The sequence below is a fragment of the Xyrauchen texanus genome, chromosome 37 (genome assembly GCF_025860055.1).
Source record: "Xyrauchen texanus isolate HMW12.3.18 chromosome 37, RBS_HiC_50CHRs, whole genome shotgun sequence".
NCBI classification, from domain to species: Eukaryota; Metazoa; Chordata; class Actinopteri; order Cypriniformes; family Catostomidae; genus Xyrauchen; species Xyrauchen texanus.
Window position 1 is genome coordinate 13,826,936 of NC_068312.1, and position 18,611 is coordinate 13,845,546.

The 18,611-nt window shown below is 42.1% G+C and overlaps 1 protein-coding gene across 1 annotated transcript in view; it reads right to left on the bottom strand.

The window, feature by feature from the left end:
- Positions 1-13,361: 13,361 nt before the first annotated feature.
- Positions 13,362-18,611, bottom strand: part of LOC127630986 (transmembrane protein 132C-like) — a 345,492-nt gene continuing 340,242 nt past the window's right edge. Inside the window, exon 9 of the mRNA XM_052108916.1 lies at positions 13,362-14,567. Coding sequence (XP_051964876.1) covers positions 13,362-14,567 — 1,206 coding nt within the window. The remainder of the gene's footprint in view (positions 14,568-18,611) is intronic.

The following is an 18,611-nucleotide window of genomic DNA, read 5'->3' on the forward strand; positions in this document are numbered from 1 at the left end:
CACCAGGGGTGTTGAAAGTCCGGCCCGCGTGCCATCTGCGGCCCTCCGACTGCTCCGATGCAGCCTGCGAGAGACTTTAGAAATAGAACAGAACTAAACCTGCTATGGAGAAAGTATATGAAATTAATATTCTGGACACTGGATTTCGCTATCATGCGATTCAAAACGCATCGTCTCCACTTGTGAGTTCTGTGTCATCATCAGCTTCATCCACTGGCAGTGTTCAGCGGGAGATTTCACTGAGCAGAGTTGCTGTTGTGTGAGCGGCTGTACAGAGTTTATTGTGCATGTACAGAGACGCACAATACGAGCATACTCTTTCAGAACGTCCTCTGCAGCTCGGGGAATTATACTGTAATATAGTGGTTTGTTCTAATATTTCATTGAAACAAGAAAAATTATTCACAGGCTTTCCAGCACCATTTGAGTGATGACATACTGTAGAGCGCTTAAAACACTTAAACATCTGTGCCGGATGCGTGCGCACAGCTTGCACATGCACGTCTACAAAATAAAATTAAGTGCAATCATTTTGATCAAATTATAATCATATTTGTAACACAAGTAACAACAGAACAGAAGTTATAATTGTATAGCTATAAAGAGAAATCCCTTGCATCAGTGAATAACAGGAAAATGTAACCTGATTCTGATTATTGTGATGTGTCAGAACCAACACTTAGCAGCACTTAGCAGAACCAATCACATAGCAGCTCTATATGTTCTTTGCAGTGCCACTGAATGGACATCAAAAATACATAAATTTGAATAAATTAGTATAATATTTTGTATTAGACACTTCACTGTTCCATTATGTTCCAAGTTTTCTTTGTGAGTGAAATACCCTATCCTTTATTTATATGTAGGGCCTACACAAGCAATTGCATAATATTAAGAGTACAATATAAAGATTATGCATAGTGGCAATATAGTAGCAATGCGATGCAATGCGGCCTGCGGAATAATTACATAATTGCATTTGGCCCCCAACCGAAAATGTTTGGACACCCCTGCTGTACACCTACTTATTCGTGTGATTGTCTAATCGGCCAATCGTGTGGCAGCAGTGTAATGTATAAAATCAAGCAGATATGGGTCAGGATCTTAAGATAACGTTCACATCAACCATCGGAACGGGGAATTTTTTTATCTCAGTCATTTTGATCTTGTATGATTGTTGGTGTCAGCTGGGCTGGTTTGATTATTTCTGTAACTGCTGATCATCTGGGATTTTCACGCTCAACAGTCTCAAGGGTTTCCTCAGAATGTAGCCAAAAACAAAAAACATCCAGTGAGCGGCAGTTCCGTGGGCGAAAAGCATGTTAATGACTGAGGTCAATGGAGAATGACCAGACTTGTCCAAGCTGACAGGAAGGTGACTGTAACCCAAATAAACATGCGGTACAATTGTTCTATGCAGAAAAGCATTTTTTTACATAAAACACATGGAACATTGATGAAGATGGGCTATAGCAGCAGAAGACCCCTCTGGGTACCACTATTGTAAACCAAGAACTGGAAACTGAGGCTGCAGTGGGCATAGGCTACCAAAACTGGACTGCAGACGATTAGAAAACATCGCCTGGACTGATGAACCTGGATTTCTGCTGCGGTACATAAATGGTAGGCCCACTGTAGCCTCAGTTTTCTGCTCCTGGCTGACAGAAGTGAATCCCAACGTGGTCTTCTGATGTTGTAGCCCTCAAGGTTTGACATGTTGTGCATTCTGAGATGCTATTCTGCTCACTACAATTGTACAGAGTGGTTATCTGAGTTACTGTAGCCTTTCTGTCAGTTCAAACCAGTCTGGCCATTCTCAGTTGACCTCTCTCATCAACAAGGCGTTTCCGTCTGCAGAACTGCCACTAACTGGATGTTTTTTTATTTTTGGCAAAATTCTGAGTAAACTCTAGAGACTGTTGTGTGTGAAAATCCCAGGAGATCTGCAGTTACAGAAATACTCAAACCAGCCCGTCTGGCACCAACAATCAGCTTACATTCCAAATCACTGAGATCAAATGTTTTCCCCATTCTGATGGTTGATGTGAACATTAACTGAAGCTCCTGACCCATATCTGCATTTTCTGCATTGCACTGCTGCCACACGATTTGCTGATTTGAATTGCTTGAATAATTAGCTGTACAGGTGTACCTAATAAGATGATTGGTGAGTGTATATTTAGCTCTTTATTTAAAGTCAATTGGTAAACTATTTATGTCATTATTTTAAAAACCATCCTCACTTTACCACATTTTTCACAGGTGCCTACTACTTATGCATAGTACTGTATACATATTCCTATTACGTTTTTTAACAGACCTTCATATTCTTTTATTATTACTATTTTCAGCTTTAGAATAATAGTAAAATTGTCAAAACTAGGAAATTACAAATCGAAGTGACAATTTTTTTAATCAATATCTTGAAGTGGATACCTGTGATGCTTCGCAAACGGTATTACAGGAATTCCCACATACAACTGTATGCTGGCAACATGTTAGCTGCTTTTTCTTCACCATCTAGTCCAACTTGTCCATGATTTTATTATTTTCATTTTTACAAAATGTATATTTGTCTACCAAACTTATTTCAGTAATTTTAGTGTAAGCCTTTAGATCAAAAGATATTCAGATCATGAGAAACATAAATTCAGTCAAGTGTGTCCAAACTAGCACATCCATGTGACATGACTTCTGTGTTTCACACTTCATCTCTTGAGACACATTGACCGCATGGATCACTGTCTGTACCCTTACGTGTTCTATGTGCATACAGTGGGTACGGAAAGTATTCAGACCCCGTTAAATTTTTCACTCTTTGTTATATTGCAGCCATTTGCTAAAATCATTTAAGTTCATTTTTTTCCTCATTATTGTACACACAGCACCCCATATTGACAGAAAAACACAGAATTGTTGACATTTTTGCACATTTATTAAAAAAGAAAAACTGAAATATCACATGGTCCTAAGTATTCAGACCCTTTGCTGTGACACTCATATATTTAACTCAGGTGCTGTCCATTTATTCTGATCATCCTTGAGATGGTTCTACACCTTCAATTGAGTCCAGCTGTGTTTGATTATACTGATTGGACTTGATTAGGAAAGCCACACACCTGTCTATATAATACCTTACAGCTCACAGTGCATGTCAGAGCAAATGAGAATCATGAGGTCAAAGGAACTGCCTGAAGAGCTCAGAGACAGAATTGTGGCAAGGCACAGATCTGGCCAAGGTTACAATAAAATTTCTGCTGTCCTTAAGGTTCATACAGTGGCCTCCATAATCCTTAAATGGAAGATGTTTGGGATGACCAGAACCCTTCCTAGAGCTGGCCGTCCGGCCAAACTGAGCTATCGGGGGAGAAGAGCCTTGGTGAGAGTGGTAAAGAAGAACCTAAAGATCACTGTGGCTGAGCTCCAGAGATGCAGTCGGGAGATGGGAGAAAGTTGTAGTAAGTCAACCATCACTGCAGACATCCACCAGTCGGGGCTTTATGGCTCGACGGAAGCCTCTCCTCAGTGCAAGACACATGAAAGCCCGCATGGAGTTTGCTAAAAAACACCTGAAGGACTCCAAGATGGTGATAAATAAGATTCTCTGGTCTGATGAGACCAAGATATAACTTTTTGGCCTTAATTCTAAGCGGTATGTGTGGAGAAAACCAGGCACTGCTCATCACCTGTCCAATACAGTCTCAACAGTGAAGCATGGTGGTGGCAGCATCATGCTGTGGGGGTGTTTTTCAGCTGCAGGGACAGGACGACTGGTTGCAATCGAGGGAAAGATGAATGCGGCCAAGTACAGGGATATCCTGGATGAAAACCTTCTCCTGAGTGCTCTGGACCTCAGACTGGGCCGAAGGTTCACCTTCCAACAAGACAATGACCCTAAGCACACCGCTAAAATAACGAAGGAGTGGCTTCACAACAACTCCGTGACTGTTCTTGAATGGCCCAGCCAGAGCCCTGACTTAAACCCAATTGAGCATCTCTGGAGAGACCTGAAAATGGCTGTCCACCAACGTTTACCATCCAACCTGACAGAACTGGAGAGGATCTGCAAGGAGGAATGGCAGAGGATACCCAAATCCAGATGTGAAAAACTTGTTGCATCTTTCCCAAAAAGACTCATGGCTGTATTAGATCAAAAGGGTGCTTCTACTAAATACTGAACAAAGGGTCTGAATACTTAGGACCATGTGATATTTCAGTTTTTCTTTTTTAATAAATGTGCAAAAATGTCAACAATTCTGTGTTTTTCTGTTAATATGGGGTGCTGTGTGTACAATAATGAGGAAAAAAAATGAACTTAAATGATTTTAGCAAATGGCTGCAATATAACAAAGAGTGAAAAATTTAAGCGGGTCTGAATACTTTCCGTATCCACTGTATATGCACGTGTGCACTTGTTTGTAAACCATGAAGCTGTATTTTTGCCGAAGATACTGAGTGTGTGCTTATGTGTTGTGCACGTAATGGAGGGTGAGAGTCATGTTCAGTGGCCTGCTGCACAGTGAGGTCAGTACACAGCAACATGTTAATATCACTGGACTTTATGAGCAAATACTGGGCTGCACTCCCCCAGGCATGCGAACAAGCCAGCCCTGACCTCATCCTCTGTGCTTCTGCTGCAAGACAGGTGTGTGTACAGAAGACTTTCAGTCTGTACTAATGTTTTTTCTTGAATTTTTCAGAAATGTAACTTTACCAATAACTACAAACATTTTGTGCCAAACAAGCAAGCCCCTATAGCTTAATCATCCTGATCATATGGGAAGTCAACATGTTACCAAATGTTCCAGTACCCTGCCATACAAACTTCCCATATGCAATGTAATATCATGTTCATGTTAAGATTTATATTTAGTAAGAATGTAAACAGCAAGCTGTCATTTAGCAGATTCTGCATCTATAGCAATTTACAGCACAGTATAATTATTAATAGTGATAATATTCCTGGGGCAACCTTATGCACACAATATAAATGATTGTTACATTTTTAGTTGGCAAAACATGTAATGTTATAAACATTCATCTTATTGTTTCCCATGTTGTGGCTTGTTGTAATTTAGCTATGCCATAATGCCACAAACCATAATGATTATTATTATTGTCATTATTATTATTTTAATATCTATACTCTAAAATCACACATATATAGGATTTAAACTACACTCTAGCAAAAATATTGCTAACAAGGCTGCAAAAATTGCAACTCTAGTATCATTTTTATTTTTTTTAATAATCCAGCACCTACATTCAGTTTGACTTCCTGATGTTGTCAAACAACATTTCCTGAAGGTTAAGCACCTCCTTTTGCAAATCAAATTTTTTCAATCCCCCGTTTTATTCCCTATTTTGTCCTACATTTTCATCACCTTTTTGCTGGATTTGAATATATCTCATTGCCTGCATAAATGCATTCAAGGTCCACAAATATATTCAAACCAACAGTTTCTAGTGTGTCGGTCGCCATTCCTATAAAAGCTTATGTCTGTTTCACTTACATGTGACTGATGATCCTGAGGTTCAACAAATTGCTTCACCAAGCGAGAGACAGATAGAGTTACACATCAAGCCGCAAACTAAAAAGGAAGCATATAAATGAAGAAATACGTCATTCTGAAATTAAATGTTCCCCCTGCTGATGATGGAAGTAAAAGAGAAGTGATTATAAAAGATGTGTTAATTAAAGCTAGAGTTCCATTAGTCATTCTCTGAGTGAAGGATTATTCCTCTACTAGTCAGCTCAGTGTGAAGTGCCCTTCACAGTTCACTAACTTAACCTCTTTCACAGTAACACCGTGCAGCACATGCTCCCAATTTATCAATCTAACCAAGGGTAATTTAGTTTTATTTTACTTTCGTTTTTATTTCTATTCTATTTAATATTGTTCTTTTCAGGGCAATCTAGGGTTATCTCTATTGTGTTGTATTTTCATGTTTTATTAAATGGTGGCTGAATGATTCAAATGATATAATATAATATGTATCAAAATCTAAAATTCATTGGTGGTTAGTTTTATTTTATATTTGTTTGTTTTGGAATTTAGAGTCTAAAAAAATATTTTATGTTTAAAATTTTCCAATTATATATAATTTAAAATATAATATAGGCCTACTTTTTTTTCTTCAAATTTTTTACCAATTTTCATTAGCAGTATCTCTTTTTTCTTTTTTCATTTTCATCTGCTATCCCTGTGCAGGTTGACGTCAAAGGACAGAAATTACACTAAAATGCATTCTATACACAATAAACATAATAATAAAATAAATACATTAATTAATTGATAAAAATCAAAGAAATCACCAGACAAATCCTAAAAACATGAGAATAAACACAGTTGAAAAGATCCCTAAGACAATACAATACCACTGACAGAGATGCATTCAAAATCAAACAGAGAAGAGACAAAAATGTAATTTGTCAGGATACTGGAAAACAAAACTGTCTGTGTGTGTCTGAAACAGAAAGAAGGAGTGATCATGTCAGGAAGCAGAGAGAAAACGGGAAAGCCCTCAGGCAGAGAGAGATGAAGTGATTGATATGATGCTCCAGATAAAAGAGAGACGAGGAGAAAGGCAGAGGAGGAGACGCAGGATTAGAAAGCTTGTACAAACTGACTTTTTTCAATAGGGTTGTTTTTATTAGGCTTAGAGCAAGAGATCAATAGTCCGACATTCAGAGAAGCAACTGTAATTGTGTAGACAAGCAACTAGTGTATGATCAACAAAGTATAAAAATAAAACCTCAATAAATAATACATAATTACTATAGAGGTCTATGCACAAGAGTCAGAGTTGATACTAAAAAGGGGTTCTGGTGAAGTAACAGATAGCAATGTTATGTTAAGCAAATGAATGGCTGTGGTCTGTTACTTTGAGTGTGTGTTTACTCTGACTGTCTGAAGATTCTGTCATTGCATACTCAGCCTCATGTTCATCCAAACTCTTGTTCTTCCATGGTACACAAAAGATGTTCATGCAGAATGTTCAAGCTACTCTTTTCCATTAAATGAAAGTGAATGGGCATGTATTTGAGATACCATTATATACCATTAAAGGAATATTTCACCCAAAAAATGAAAATTATCCCATCATTTACTCACCCTAATGCCATTCCAGATGTGTGAATTTCTTTCTTCTGCTGAACACAAACAAAGATTTTTAGAAGAATATCTCAGCTCTGTTGGTCCTCACAATGCAAGTGAATGGTGGCCATTTGAAACCCCACAGCATAAAAGTAATCAATACAACTCCAGTGATTAAATCCATATCTTCAGAAGTGATATGGTTGGTGTGGGTAAGAAATAAGATAAATATTTAAGCCTTTTTTTACTATAAATCTCCACTTTCACTTTCACATTCTTCTTTTGTTTTTGTCGATTTGCATTCTTTGTGCATATTGCCACCTACTGGACAGGGAAGATAATTTTTTGTGAAGGTATGGATTTGACCATTGAAGTGTTATGGATTATTTTATGCTGCCTTTATGTGCTTTTTGGAGCTTAACAATTTTGGTACCCATTCACTTGCATTGTGAAGACCTACAGAGCTAAGACATTCTTCTAAAAATCTTCTAAAAATGAAAGTCATACACATCTATGATGACATAAGGGTTAGAAAATGAGATAAAATATTTTTGGGTGAACAATTAATTTAAAGTAGTTCATACAGCTTGTGCGCTATTCTTAAGCCATATAGTTATGGGTTTTGCTTTCAGTAAATTATGACTTATATTTCAGTCTGTTCCTCACTTAAACAAGTAGAACGGTTTACTTCTATGGCTCATTTTTGGAACTCGACAGCAAACGTCCCCATTTACTTTCATAGTATAAACAAAGAACATTGTGAACATCTGCTTTTGTGTTCCGTGGAAGAAGTTAGAATGGCACGAGTTTGAGTACCAATATCTTCATACAACAATTTAAACATTCTAGTTACACTTCCATACAGGCACTATAGATTTGATTTAATACCTCTAAATGACTTGTAATTATGCTTATATTTCCAGTTAAAATGATCTTTAGTGATGCTGACTGGCCATTATTTTATCAATTATCTTTTCCATATTCTGCTCCCTAATCAATTGGAACAGTGTACAGTGTTTTATCTCTTTATTCTTTCTTTACTTTATGAAACAATTTTTATTTATTTATTATAGAAGGAAAAAAAAACTCATTTTGGTTTTCAGTATATAATGTAACATTTTTCATTAAAGTGTTCTTGGTTATCAAGAGTCAGTTAATGACAGTGATTCTTGAATTTAGTTTATTTAATTGGTACAATGTGCAAAATCCCTTAGCACACTGAGGTCTGGAGCTAATAATGATTTTCACGGAGGAAGGATAGTTTCCCATTATTATAAAGAAGAGAGCAATACAATTGAGCACTTGCAAGAGGTATCTACAGTACTATAGGTTAATTAGACAATAATTGGCATTTGTGTAGTGAAAGGTTATAATATTTTGGCTGGAATGTAGTACAGCCATTGTAGAATTATTTTGGCCTTTTTCAAGCAAGTGTGTTATCGTGTGCTGCATAAATATTGGCATCTTTTGTGCTTCATATTCTAGTGTTGAAACAAGTTTTGAATTGATTGCGCTAATGTTTTTGAATTTATAATTGAATTTCTTACTCCCTTACAATTTCCATGGTCAAAAATGACTACAGCAGAGTTCCCTTTGGTACTTTAATAGTGTCCCTATCTCAGTTGAAACAGCTTGTTTCTGATGCTTCAAGCAACATAAAGTGATAAATGAGATTTGGGAAGTAAAATATAATTTAAACAGAGCCTTGGGGAACTGTACAATTGATTTAGTTTGACAGTTTTAGAGTTGTATAACTGTAAATATTTACATTCAGGCAATTTTGACCATCAAAAACAAAAATGTCAAACTTGGTGTCAAGGTTTCTTGGTGAATAACCTATATGAAGTATTGGCATTACTGAATCCAGCAAGCAATCTAGTGGGCATTAGGGTTGCAACTAACAATTATTAGATCAATTATTTGACTATTCTGCAATTATTACAACAATTAATCATTAGCTCTTTACCAAATATTCAGCTTGTGCCCCGACTAAAAAGGTTGTATTAATCGTGCTTACTAACAATAAAGAGGACAAAATCATCTTTTAAATATACCTCTAAATGACATTCACTGCATTAAAGGTAAAAATACTTTAATTCAGTAAAGAAATTCACTGCAAAATATCCTATTGTTATCAAGTGTTTTTGTCTTGTTTTCCATTTAAAATTATCTAAAAATCCTTAAAACAATATCCATTTACTCGAGAAGCAAAATATTATAGATTTAGACTTGCTTTAAGAGAATATATCTTATTCACTTGGTTATACTTCTGCGAGTGCAGTTAAGACAATATACGTTTACTTATATTCAAGATCTATTCTCTAAAAGCAAATATACATATCTTATATGCTGCTTCTCAGGTGAATGCATCTTTTTTAAAGGATTTTTAGATATTTTAAAATATTAGTATTTTTTATATTATATTCAACATTCTTAGATAACAATTTATTTTCTTCTACAGTACAGTTCCTAAAGTAAATGTACATTGTTTTAAAGGAGTTTTACATATTTATAATGAAGAACTAGCCAAAACAAAAACAAACCAAAAACATTTTGTTGCAGTGTATAATGGGGCAAAGACTACACTCTCTCACCTTTCTATTCACTTCAATCCATCTTAAACTCACTAAAAAGAAACTCTCTCTTATTAATAAAGCTGCGTATTGCCAATTTTCTGCACTATAACGGGACGACTTGGAGAGATAAGAAATGCATAGTGTATTATGATATATTAAAATACACATATATTATGATTCAATAAGTTGTGAGTCATCATGTTATAGTCTAGCTGCATTAAGCATGCCCACTCGAGGGACAAGTGTCCCTGTGACAGAGTGTGTATCAGACGGTGCAGTTTCAATCTCTCCCACTTAGATCGGGACATTTGTGCAACTCATAGAAGAGGCGCTGACTGCACAGAAAAATGCCAGTTTCAGAGTTTGTAGTTATTTACATGATCTGCTTCCATATTATTTGAACTTTAATAAAGCTATAATGCATTAAATATAACTATAATTCAACAACAAAAGTTTTTGTCGACAAGTTTTTATTGTTGATGTTGTCAATAATGTTTACTAATCGTTTCAGCCCTAGCAGACATAAGGAAGGGTGTCCAGATTGGACAAAAAACAAAACTTACCTTTGGGATTGTGGCCGTAAAGGGTGTGACTTGATTTTCAATTCAGACTGGTGCAACATATGTTAAAGCTGATGTAATTTCTGCACCACTAGTGCCACCAAGCGGAATTGCAAAAATAAACTTTGTTTTCAAAACAGCTTTCTGTATATGCCCCCTATTGGTAAAAAAAAAGAGTAGTCCCACCCCCAACTTGCCACTGGTTGAATAGCATTGTTGGGGTGGGTCACCCAAAACAATACAGGAATTTTCATAGTACCAGAGAAACAGTGCTTGCAGTTTTAGGTAAAATTAACCTAAATGGCATTCTAAGAGTTGTCTCTGCGTATTAAGCTGGGATAATAGAAAGTATTTTAACACAGAAAACATTACATAATTCAGCTTTAATGTTTTTATGTAGTTCATATAAAAGTTTGAAAAATTAAAGAAATGTCTGTTTTCTTATTATAGAAAAAGCATGAATCACAGTGATTTGAATCTATTTATGCAATCTACGTAGTCTCATATAATCACATTAATATACCTACATTCTTGTAAAATAATTTTTTACATGGCTTATGGTAGGTATCACAGCAGTTTCCTGGTTAAATAAACAACAACGACGACTTTAATTCCTCTTTGCCATATTCAGAGTAAAACTTAAGATTATCTGTTCTACACACATACTTTTTTCCTGTTCACTCACAATGATATCTTATGACATCTGAACATTATGCTATAGCACATGACTTGTCAGACAAAACATTTTAATGTTTGCATTACATAAATGAACAACATTTACAAGCTTGTTTGAGAGTTATTACATTTATGGTAGCTCAACTGATACAGCATTGCAATTTTGACAGAGCTACGAGTCCTGAAGAGCACGCGAGTCAACACGAGAGCCAAAAGTGTCATAGAAGCCTGATAAAATGACAGGGCTTCTTCAGCAGTTGCGCTTTTTAATCACGCATTTGCTCTATCTGACACTACCGGTTAGGTTTAGGATTAAGGTTTAGGGTTGGTAGGTATTTTGTTTCAAACTCGATAAAGCATTAACCTTGAAAACCCCATCTGTTTTGGGGGAAATTTCACTCGCTTTTAGTGCCACTCAGTGGACATTTCTCCTCTGAACCCTGAGATAAAAGAAACATCCTCTCACTTTCAACTGCTTTTATTTTCAGCAAACTTAACACGTGTAAATATTTGTATGAACATAAAAAGATTCAACAATTAAGACATAAACTGAACAAGTTTCACAGACATGTGACTAACAGAAATGGGTCCCTAAATCAAAAGTAACAGTCAGTATCTGGTGTGGCCACCAGCTGCATTAAGTACTGCAGTGCATCTCCTCCTCATGGACTGCACCAGATTTGCCAGTTCTTGCTGTGAGTTGTTACCCTACACTTCCACCAAGGCACTTGCAATTTCCTGGACATTTCTAGGGGGAATGGCCCTAGCCTTCACCCTCCGATCCAATAGGTCCCAGATGTGCTCAATAGGATTGAGATCCAGGCTCTTCACTGGCCATGGCAGAACACTGACATTACTGTCTTGCAAAAAATCATGCACAGAACGAGCAGTATGGCTGGTGGCACTGTCATGCTGGAGGGTCATTTCAGGATGAGCCTGCAGGAAGGGTACCACATGAGGGAGGGGGATGTCTTCCCTGTAATGCACAGTATAGAGCTCAGTCCAATGATGCTGTGACACACCGCCCCAGACCATGACGGACCCTCCACCTCCAAATCGATCCCACTCCAGAGTACAGGCCTCGGTGTAAGGCTCATTCCTTCGACGATAAACATGGGTCCGACCATCACCCCTAGTGAGACAAAACCGTGACTCGTCAGTGAAGAGCACTTTTTGCCAGTCCTGTCTGGTCCAGCGAACGTGGGTTTGTGCCCATAGGTGACACCGTTGCCAGTGAGGTCTGGTAAGGACCTTACAACAGGCCTACAATCCCTCAGTCCAGCCTCTCTCAGCCTATTGCAGACAGTCTGAGCACTGATGGAGGGATTGTGCATTCCTGGAGTAACTCAGACAGTTGATGTTGCCATCATGTACCTGTCCCGCAGGTGTGATATTTGGATGTACCGATCCTGTACAGGTGTACAGGTCCTGTACAGTACGGACATTGCAATTTATTGCCCTGGCCACATCTGCAGTCCTCATGCCTCCATGCAGCATGCCTAAGGCACGTTCACACAGATGAGCAGAGACCCTGGGCATCTTTCTTTTGGTGTTTTTCAGAGTCAGTAGAAAGGTCTGTTTAATGTCCTACATTTTTATAAATGTGACCTTAATTGCCAACCGTCTTTAAGCTGTTAGTGTCTTAATGACTGTTCCACAGGTGCATGTACATTAAATGTTTATGGTTCATTGAACAAGCATGGAAAACATTGTTTAAACCCTTTAAAATAAAGATCTGTAAAGTTATTTGGATTTTTACAAAATTATCTGTAAAATACACTGTCCTGAAAAAAAGGACATTTATTTTTTTGCTGAGTTTACATGTAGAATAATTTATTATGATTTTGCAAAAATTATGCCACAATCACATAATTTTCATGTATTTATAGCAGTCAAACTAAGTGAAATCAGGAAATCTGGTTAGCACAGCTTAAAGAAACACAAATAAAACTCATAAGGCATCAGTTCCAAACCATTCTATGTGCACTTTATTTACAATGATTCAATATTCATTAATATTACAATCCTTATTCTACATTGTCACTATCTGCTTACAGTTATGTAGCCTCATAAATGAGTGCAGAGCATTGGCCTGGAAATACTGTTTTGTTTTTTACCTACAAAAGGTGCCAAAATAAAATCATGAAAAAAAGAGAATAGAAAACATAATATAAATGAACATACAAGAAAAAAAAACCTCTTCTGGATTCATTTAGTTAAAATGTAATATTTTGTTGTTTGTTTTTTGTTTCCATTTCTCCTGTTATGCATCAGATCATTGTTCTTTACAGTTGGCAAGTCAAACCAAAAGAACGATAGAAATCCTTTGTCATGTAATGGCTGATCATTAAGTGTTGTGTTCATTAAGGTTTACGTAATTATTGTTCCCTGTCTAGTACTCATCTCTGTTACAAAGGCATAAGGGTGAGTTCAGTTTGTACACATTGAATAGACTATGCAATCTCTTTTAAAGCACTGTCGTTTAGCCGCTCCATGTAGTTTCGCAGTTCCTTGGATTCGCTTACCTCAACATCCTGACATACCCACTTAATGTCATCGTCAGGATCTGCCCCCAGATTTTCCTTAACAGGACTAACACTTTCCACTGGGATGGAGGTAAATGTGGTAAACTTAACACGTTTCCTTTTGGTTGTTGGCGAATTACCTTTACTGTCCTTCCCTGTGCAGACTGTAGTGCTGTCAGCTCCTCGATGTACCTGGCCTTGAACGTTCTTCTGTGAAGATCCACCGTTAAGAAGGTGGCTACCTTCTTCTAGTCCTCCTAAGCTGGAGTCCATAATGGTAATATTCTCATCGGTCTGTGGTGACAAATTAATGTTGCTCTCCAAAATTTCTGCATCGTTTCCCAGCCAAACCCAGTCATGGGCATGGTGCATGCTCTCCTGGCCCTCGATTGACATCTCCTTGTGTCGATACTTGAGGGTGTATGAGATACAATTGATAAGGAAAACCAGAATGGCCAAGCAGAAGACACCTAACAAAGCATACATCCCAATTTCAAGGTCTGTAAGTCCATGAGGCATTTGAATTAGGTCATCCTCATCCATACTGTCACCTCGAGGGAGGTCCACTTGTGCAGGAATGTCTGAGAAGTCAATGGGAATTCCAGGCACCTGGCTCCCATCATCTGACAACTTGTCCCCACCTGGTCTCCTGATGATTGCCGTTTTGGTTGTAGTGGTGATTCGCCTCATAATTCCATCCTCCATGCCTGAGATGGAGCTCCCATAGTAATGGTTGTCCATTCCAGTCCTATCTGGCAGAGAGGGGTTCTGTCTACGATCACCTGGTCTGTTGTCCTTGTTCTGTCTATCCTGGCCATAGTCGCCGCCGCCTGGCCTCAGTGTGCTTTCATTGCGACCAAACTTCACACGGATGTTGCAGTTTCCAGCAGCCAGGACGCTCCGGCGTTTAAACTTTAGACACACTTCAGATACAGTCATCTCGACATGCACCAGCAAACCTTGACCTTCAGCCCTTGCAGAAATGACCGGCCACCAGCCACCTGCATCCTGCCGAACAGACACCACCTCCTCATCCAAAGAGGTAGCTGTCAGAAGAAAGTGCTCAGGGTTGTACAGGTCCAGAGGAGCCATGGAGCCATCACTGAACTGCAGCCAAGCACTGATCAGTGCTTCCTACAGAGCACAAAAAGAAAAACAGGAGACATATGACTGTTTCTGCCACAACAAGGGATAGTCTACAAAACACTAAATGTTTTCATGTTTTTGTGGCAGGTGCAGTTTCACTGAAACAAAGACAATGTCACATTTTTGTTTAATAAAAAATAATGTGAAATAAAGTTTCAGGGCCAGTTGGAAATATTTGTGGCTAGTAGATTTTCTCAACTAACCTGCTAGTGTGGCAAAAAGTTAAAGCTGAAGTGTGTAACTTTTCAATCCAAGGTTAAGGTTAATTTCCTCCTAAAATGTAAATGTAAAATGTTAACACTGTGTGTATTTGGCTACCTGGTCTAGCCCTACTCAACTATACTGACTCAACCAATGGTGTGACTTTGGGGCGGGACTACCTGTTTGTTTGATCAATGACAGATGAGTCGAGTGTTTGAAAGAGCTGTCTGAAAACAATGTTCACTTATGAGGTTTCTTATTATGCTATCCACAGTATGTACATAGGAAGGATGTCATCTATGTAAGGAGCTGGCTATGTAGGCAGTAGACCAATTGTTTTACCACCAGTGGTATGCAGAGTGCCCTCAGCTTCAGCATGACCCGGGATATTAACATTAAAAATAATAATAATATATATTTTATTCAAATGTTTTCCATGTTTTGTTTCTAATGTATGTATGATTATCCATGAACAAAGCCATCAAATGAACACAACAACACATTCCACAGATCAGAGAGATCCCCCACTGAGCCATTAGTGTTACGTTCCTGTGTTGTCTGCCCTTTGTTCTCTGTTTCACTATCACGATTATTTCACGTTTCCTTGTTGTCCGCTCCGTATTTTTCATCTCACCCGTCACCGATCCCGGTCCATGTCACGTTTTCCCTGTTGTCCGCCCTGAGTCTCACTGTCCGTGTGTTAAACTACATTTCCCACAATTCCCGGCCTCCCTCACTGCCTGCACTCATCATTGTTTCCACCTGTGTCTCGTTCAGTCTCCACTTTGTCTGTGTATTTAAACCCCGGTTCTTTGTGTAGTCTCTGTCGATTGTTGTTCGTTTCTTGAATGTCGTCTAGCCTGGTCTGTGTCCCTTACCCGAGTTCTTAGTTTTGTTTGAGTTTTGTTTCCTCGTGTTTATATCTGTTTCATTGTGTTTTAGTTTCCTGTTTTCCCATCGTGGACTTTCATTTGTGTTTACCTTTGATTTCTTATGTGTTTATCCCAATAAAACCGCATTTGGATCCGCACCTCTTGTCCGTCTTGTCCTGCTTCAACACCCATCATAACAGAACAATCGACCAAAGAATGGATCCAGCGGTCCAACAGGCCAACTATCGGCTACTTTGTCTTAAGCAAGGGGACCGACCGGCGTTGAACCACATAGGCGACTTCCTCAAGCTGGCTTGCGTCTCAGACTTCCGGACTCTGCCCTGGTGGTCTACTTCAGGGGCAACCTGAGCGCCTCGTTGAGGGAACGGTTGCCACCGGCAACGCACGCAGTACACTCTCTGCAGCTTCGTGGAGATGACTTTGCGGGTCTGCGGCTCACCGTTAACCGTGGGCGTTGCCGAAAAGGACCCTACCTCGCCATCCACAGTGGAGTCCCTTCAACCACCTCCGGCGGCCCCAGTAACACCAGCCCCACCTGTCAGCGAACCGACCCTCACGCCAGTCACCTTCCACGAGCCAGCGCGGCCCACTTCGTCAGCCCGGAGGAGGGTGAGAAGACGGGCTTCCGCCTTCCGGCACACGCCTGCCCCGGTCTGCGAGCCAGAGCCCACGCCTGCCCCGGTGAGCGAGCCTGTGCCCACGTCAGCCACGGTCAGCGAGCCCAAGCCCACGCATGTCACTTTGAGCGAGCCTGAGTCCTCGTCAGCCACGATGCGCGAGCCAGAGCCCACGCATGTCAATGAGCCAGTGCCTGTAGTCTCTACCGTCCCTGAGCCAGTGCCTGTAGCCTCAGATGTCCGTGAGCCAGCGGCTGTAGCCTCTACCATCCCTGAGCCAGTGCCTGTAGCCTCAGATGTCCGTGAGCCAGCGCCTGTAGCCTCGACCGTTCCTGAGCCAGCGCCTGTAGCCTCGACCGTCCCTGAACCAGCGCCTGTAGCCTCGTCCGTCCATGAGCCAGCGCCTGCAGCCTCGACCGTCCCTGAACCAGCGCCTGCAGCCTCGTCCGTCCATGAGCCAGCGCTTGCAGACTCGACCGTCCCTGAGCCAGCGCCTGTGGTCTTGACCGTACCAGCGCCAGTAGCCATGACCGTCCAAGAGCCAGCGCCAGTAGCCCTGACCGTCCAAGAGCCAGCGCCAGTAGCCCTGACCGTCCAAGAGCCAGCGCCAGTAGCCCTGACCGTCCAAGAGCCTGCGCCAGTAGCCATGACCGTCCAAGAGCCAGCGCCAGTAGCCATGACCGTCCAAGAGCCAGCGCCAGTAGCCACGACCATCCGAGAGCCAGCACCCCCCGAGCTTACCAGAGCTCCGCCTTCCGAGATTTCCGAGCTTTCCAGAGCTCCGCCCTCCGAGCTTTCCAGAGCTCCGCCCTCTGAGCTTTCCAGAGCTCCGCCTTCCGAGCTGTCCAGAGCTCCGCCTTCCGAGTTCCCCGAGCTTTCCAAAGCTCCGCCTTCCGAGATTCCCGAGCTTTCCAGAGCTCCGCCTTCCGAGCTTTCCAGAGCTCCGCCTTCCGAGCTTTCCAGAGCTCCGCCTTCCGAGTTTCCCGAGCTTTCCAGAGCGCCGCCTTCCGAGTTCCCCGAGCGTCCCAGAGCGCCGCCTTCCGAGTTCCCCGAGCGTCCCAGAGCGCCGCCTTCCGAGATTCCCGAGCTTTCCAGAGCTCCGCCTTCCGAGCTTTCCAGAGCTCCGCCTTCCAAGCTTTCCAAAGCTCCACCTCTCAAGCCTCTCGAGCCTTCCAGGGCTCCGCCTCTCAAGTCTCTCGAGCCTTCCAGGGCTCCGTCCCTCAAGCCTCTCGAGCCTTCCAGGGCTCCGCCTCTCAAGCCTCTCGAGCCTTCCAGGGCTCCGCCTCTCAAGCCTCTCGAGCCTTCTAGGGCTCCGCCCCTCAAGTCCCTCGAGCCTCCCAGGGCACCGCCCCTCAATTCACTCGAGTCTTCCAGGGCCCCGCCTCTCAAGTCTCTCGAGCCTTCCAGGGCTCCGCCCCTCGAGCCTCTTGAGCCTTCCAGGGCTCCGCCTCTCGAGCCTCTTGAGCCTTCCAGGGCTCCGCCTCTCGAGCCTTCCAGGGCTCCGCCTCCAGAGCCTCTCGAGTCTTCCACGGCTCCGTTTCCCGAGCCTCCTACGGCTCCGCCTCCCGAGCCTCCTACGGCTCCGCCTCCCGAGCCTCCTACGGCTCCGCCTCCCGAGCCTCCTACGGCTCCGCCTCCCGAGCCTCCTACAGCTCCGCCTCCCGAGCCTTCCAGGTCTCCTACGGCTCCCCCTCCAGAGCCTCCTACGGCTCCACCTCCCGAGCCTCCTACGGCTCTGCTCCCAGAGACTCCAGAGCCTCCTACGGCTCCGCCTCTCGAGCCTCCTACGGCTCCGCCTCTCGAGCATCCTACGGCTCCACCTCTCGAGCCTGCTACGGCTCCTCTCCCAGAGACTCCCGAGCCTCCTACGGCTCCGCCTTCTGAGCCTCCTACGGCTCCGCCCCCAGAGCCTCCTACGGCCCTGCTCCCAGATACTCCAGAGCCTACTAGAGCTCCGCCCCTCGAGCCTTCTACGGCTCCGCCTCTCGAGCCTCCTACGGCTCCGCCCCCTGAGCCTCCTACGGCTCCATCTCCTGAGCCTCCCTTGGCTCCGCCTCCAGAGCCTTCCAGGCCTCCGCCTCTAGAGCTGCCTACGGCGCCACCGCCCTCAGCTCCATCTCATGAGCCTTCCTCGGCTCCACCTCCTGAACCTTCCTCGGCTCCGCCTCAGAGGTCCTCCTTGGCTCCGCCTCACGCGGCTCCGCCGGCCTCCCCAGTGGCCACTCCTCCTCCCAGGCCCCCTGAACCGGTCCTTGCCCCACGGCCATCTCCTAGGCCACCTAAACCGGCCTCTGTCCCGTGGCCACCTCCCAGGTCCCCTG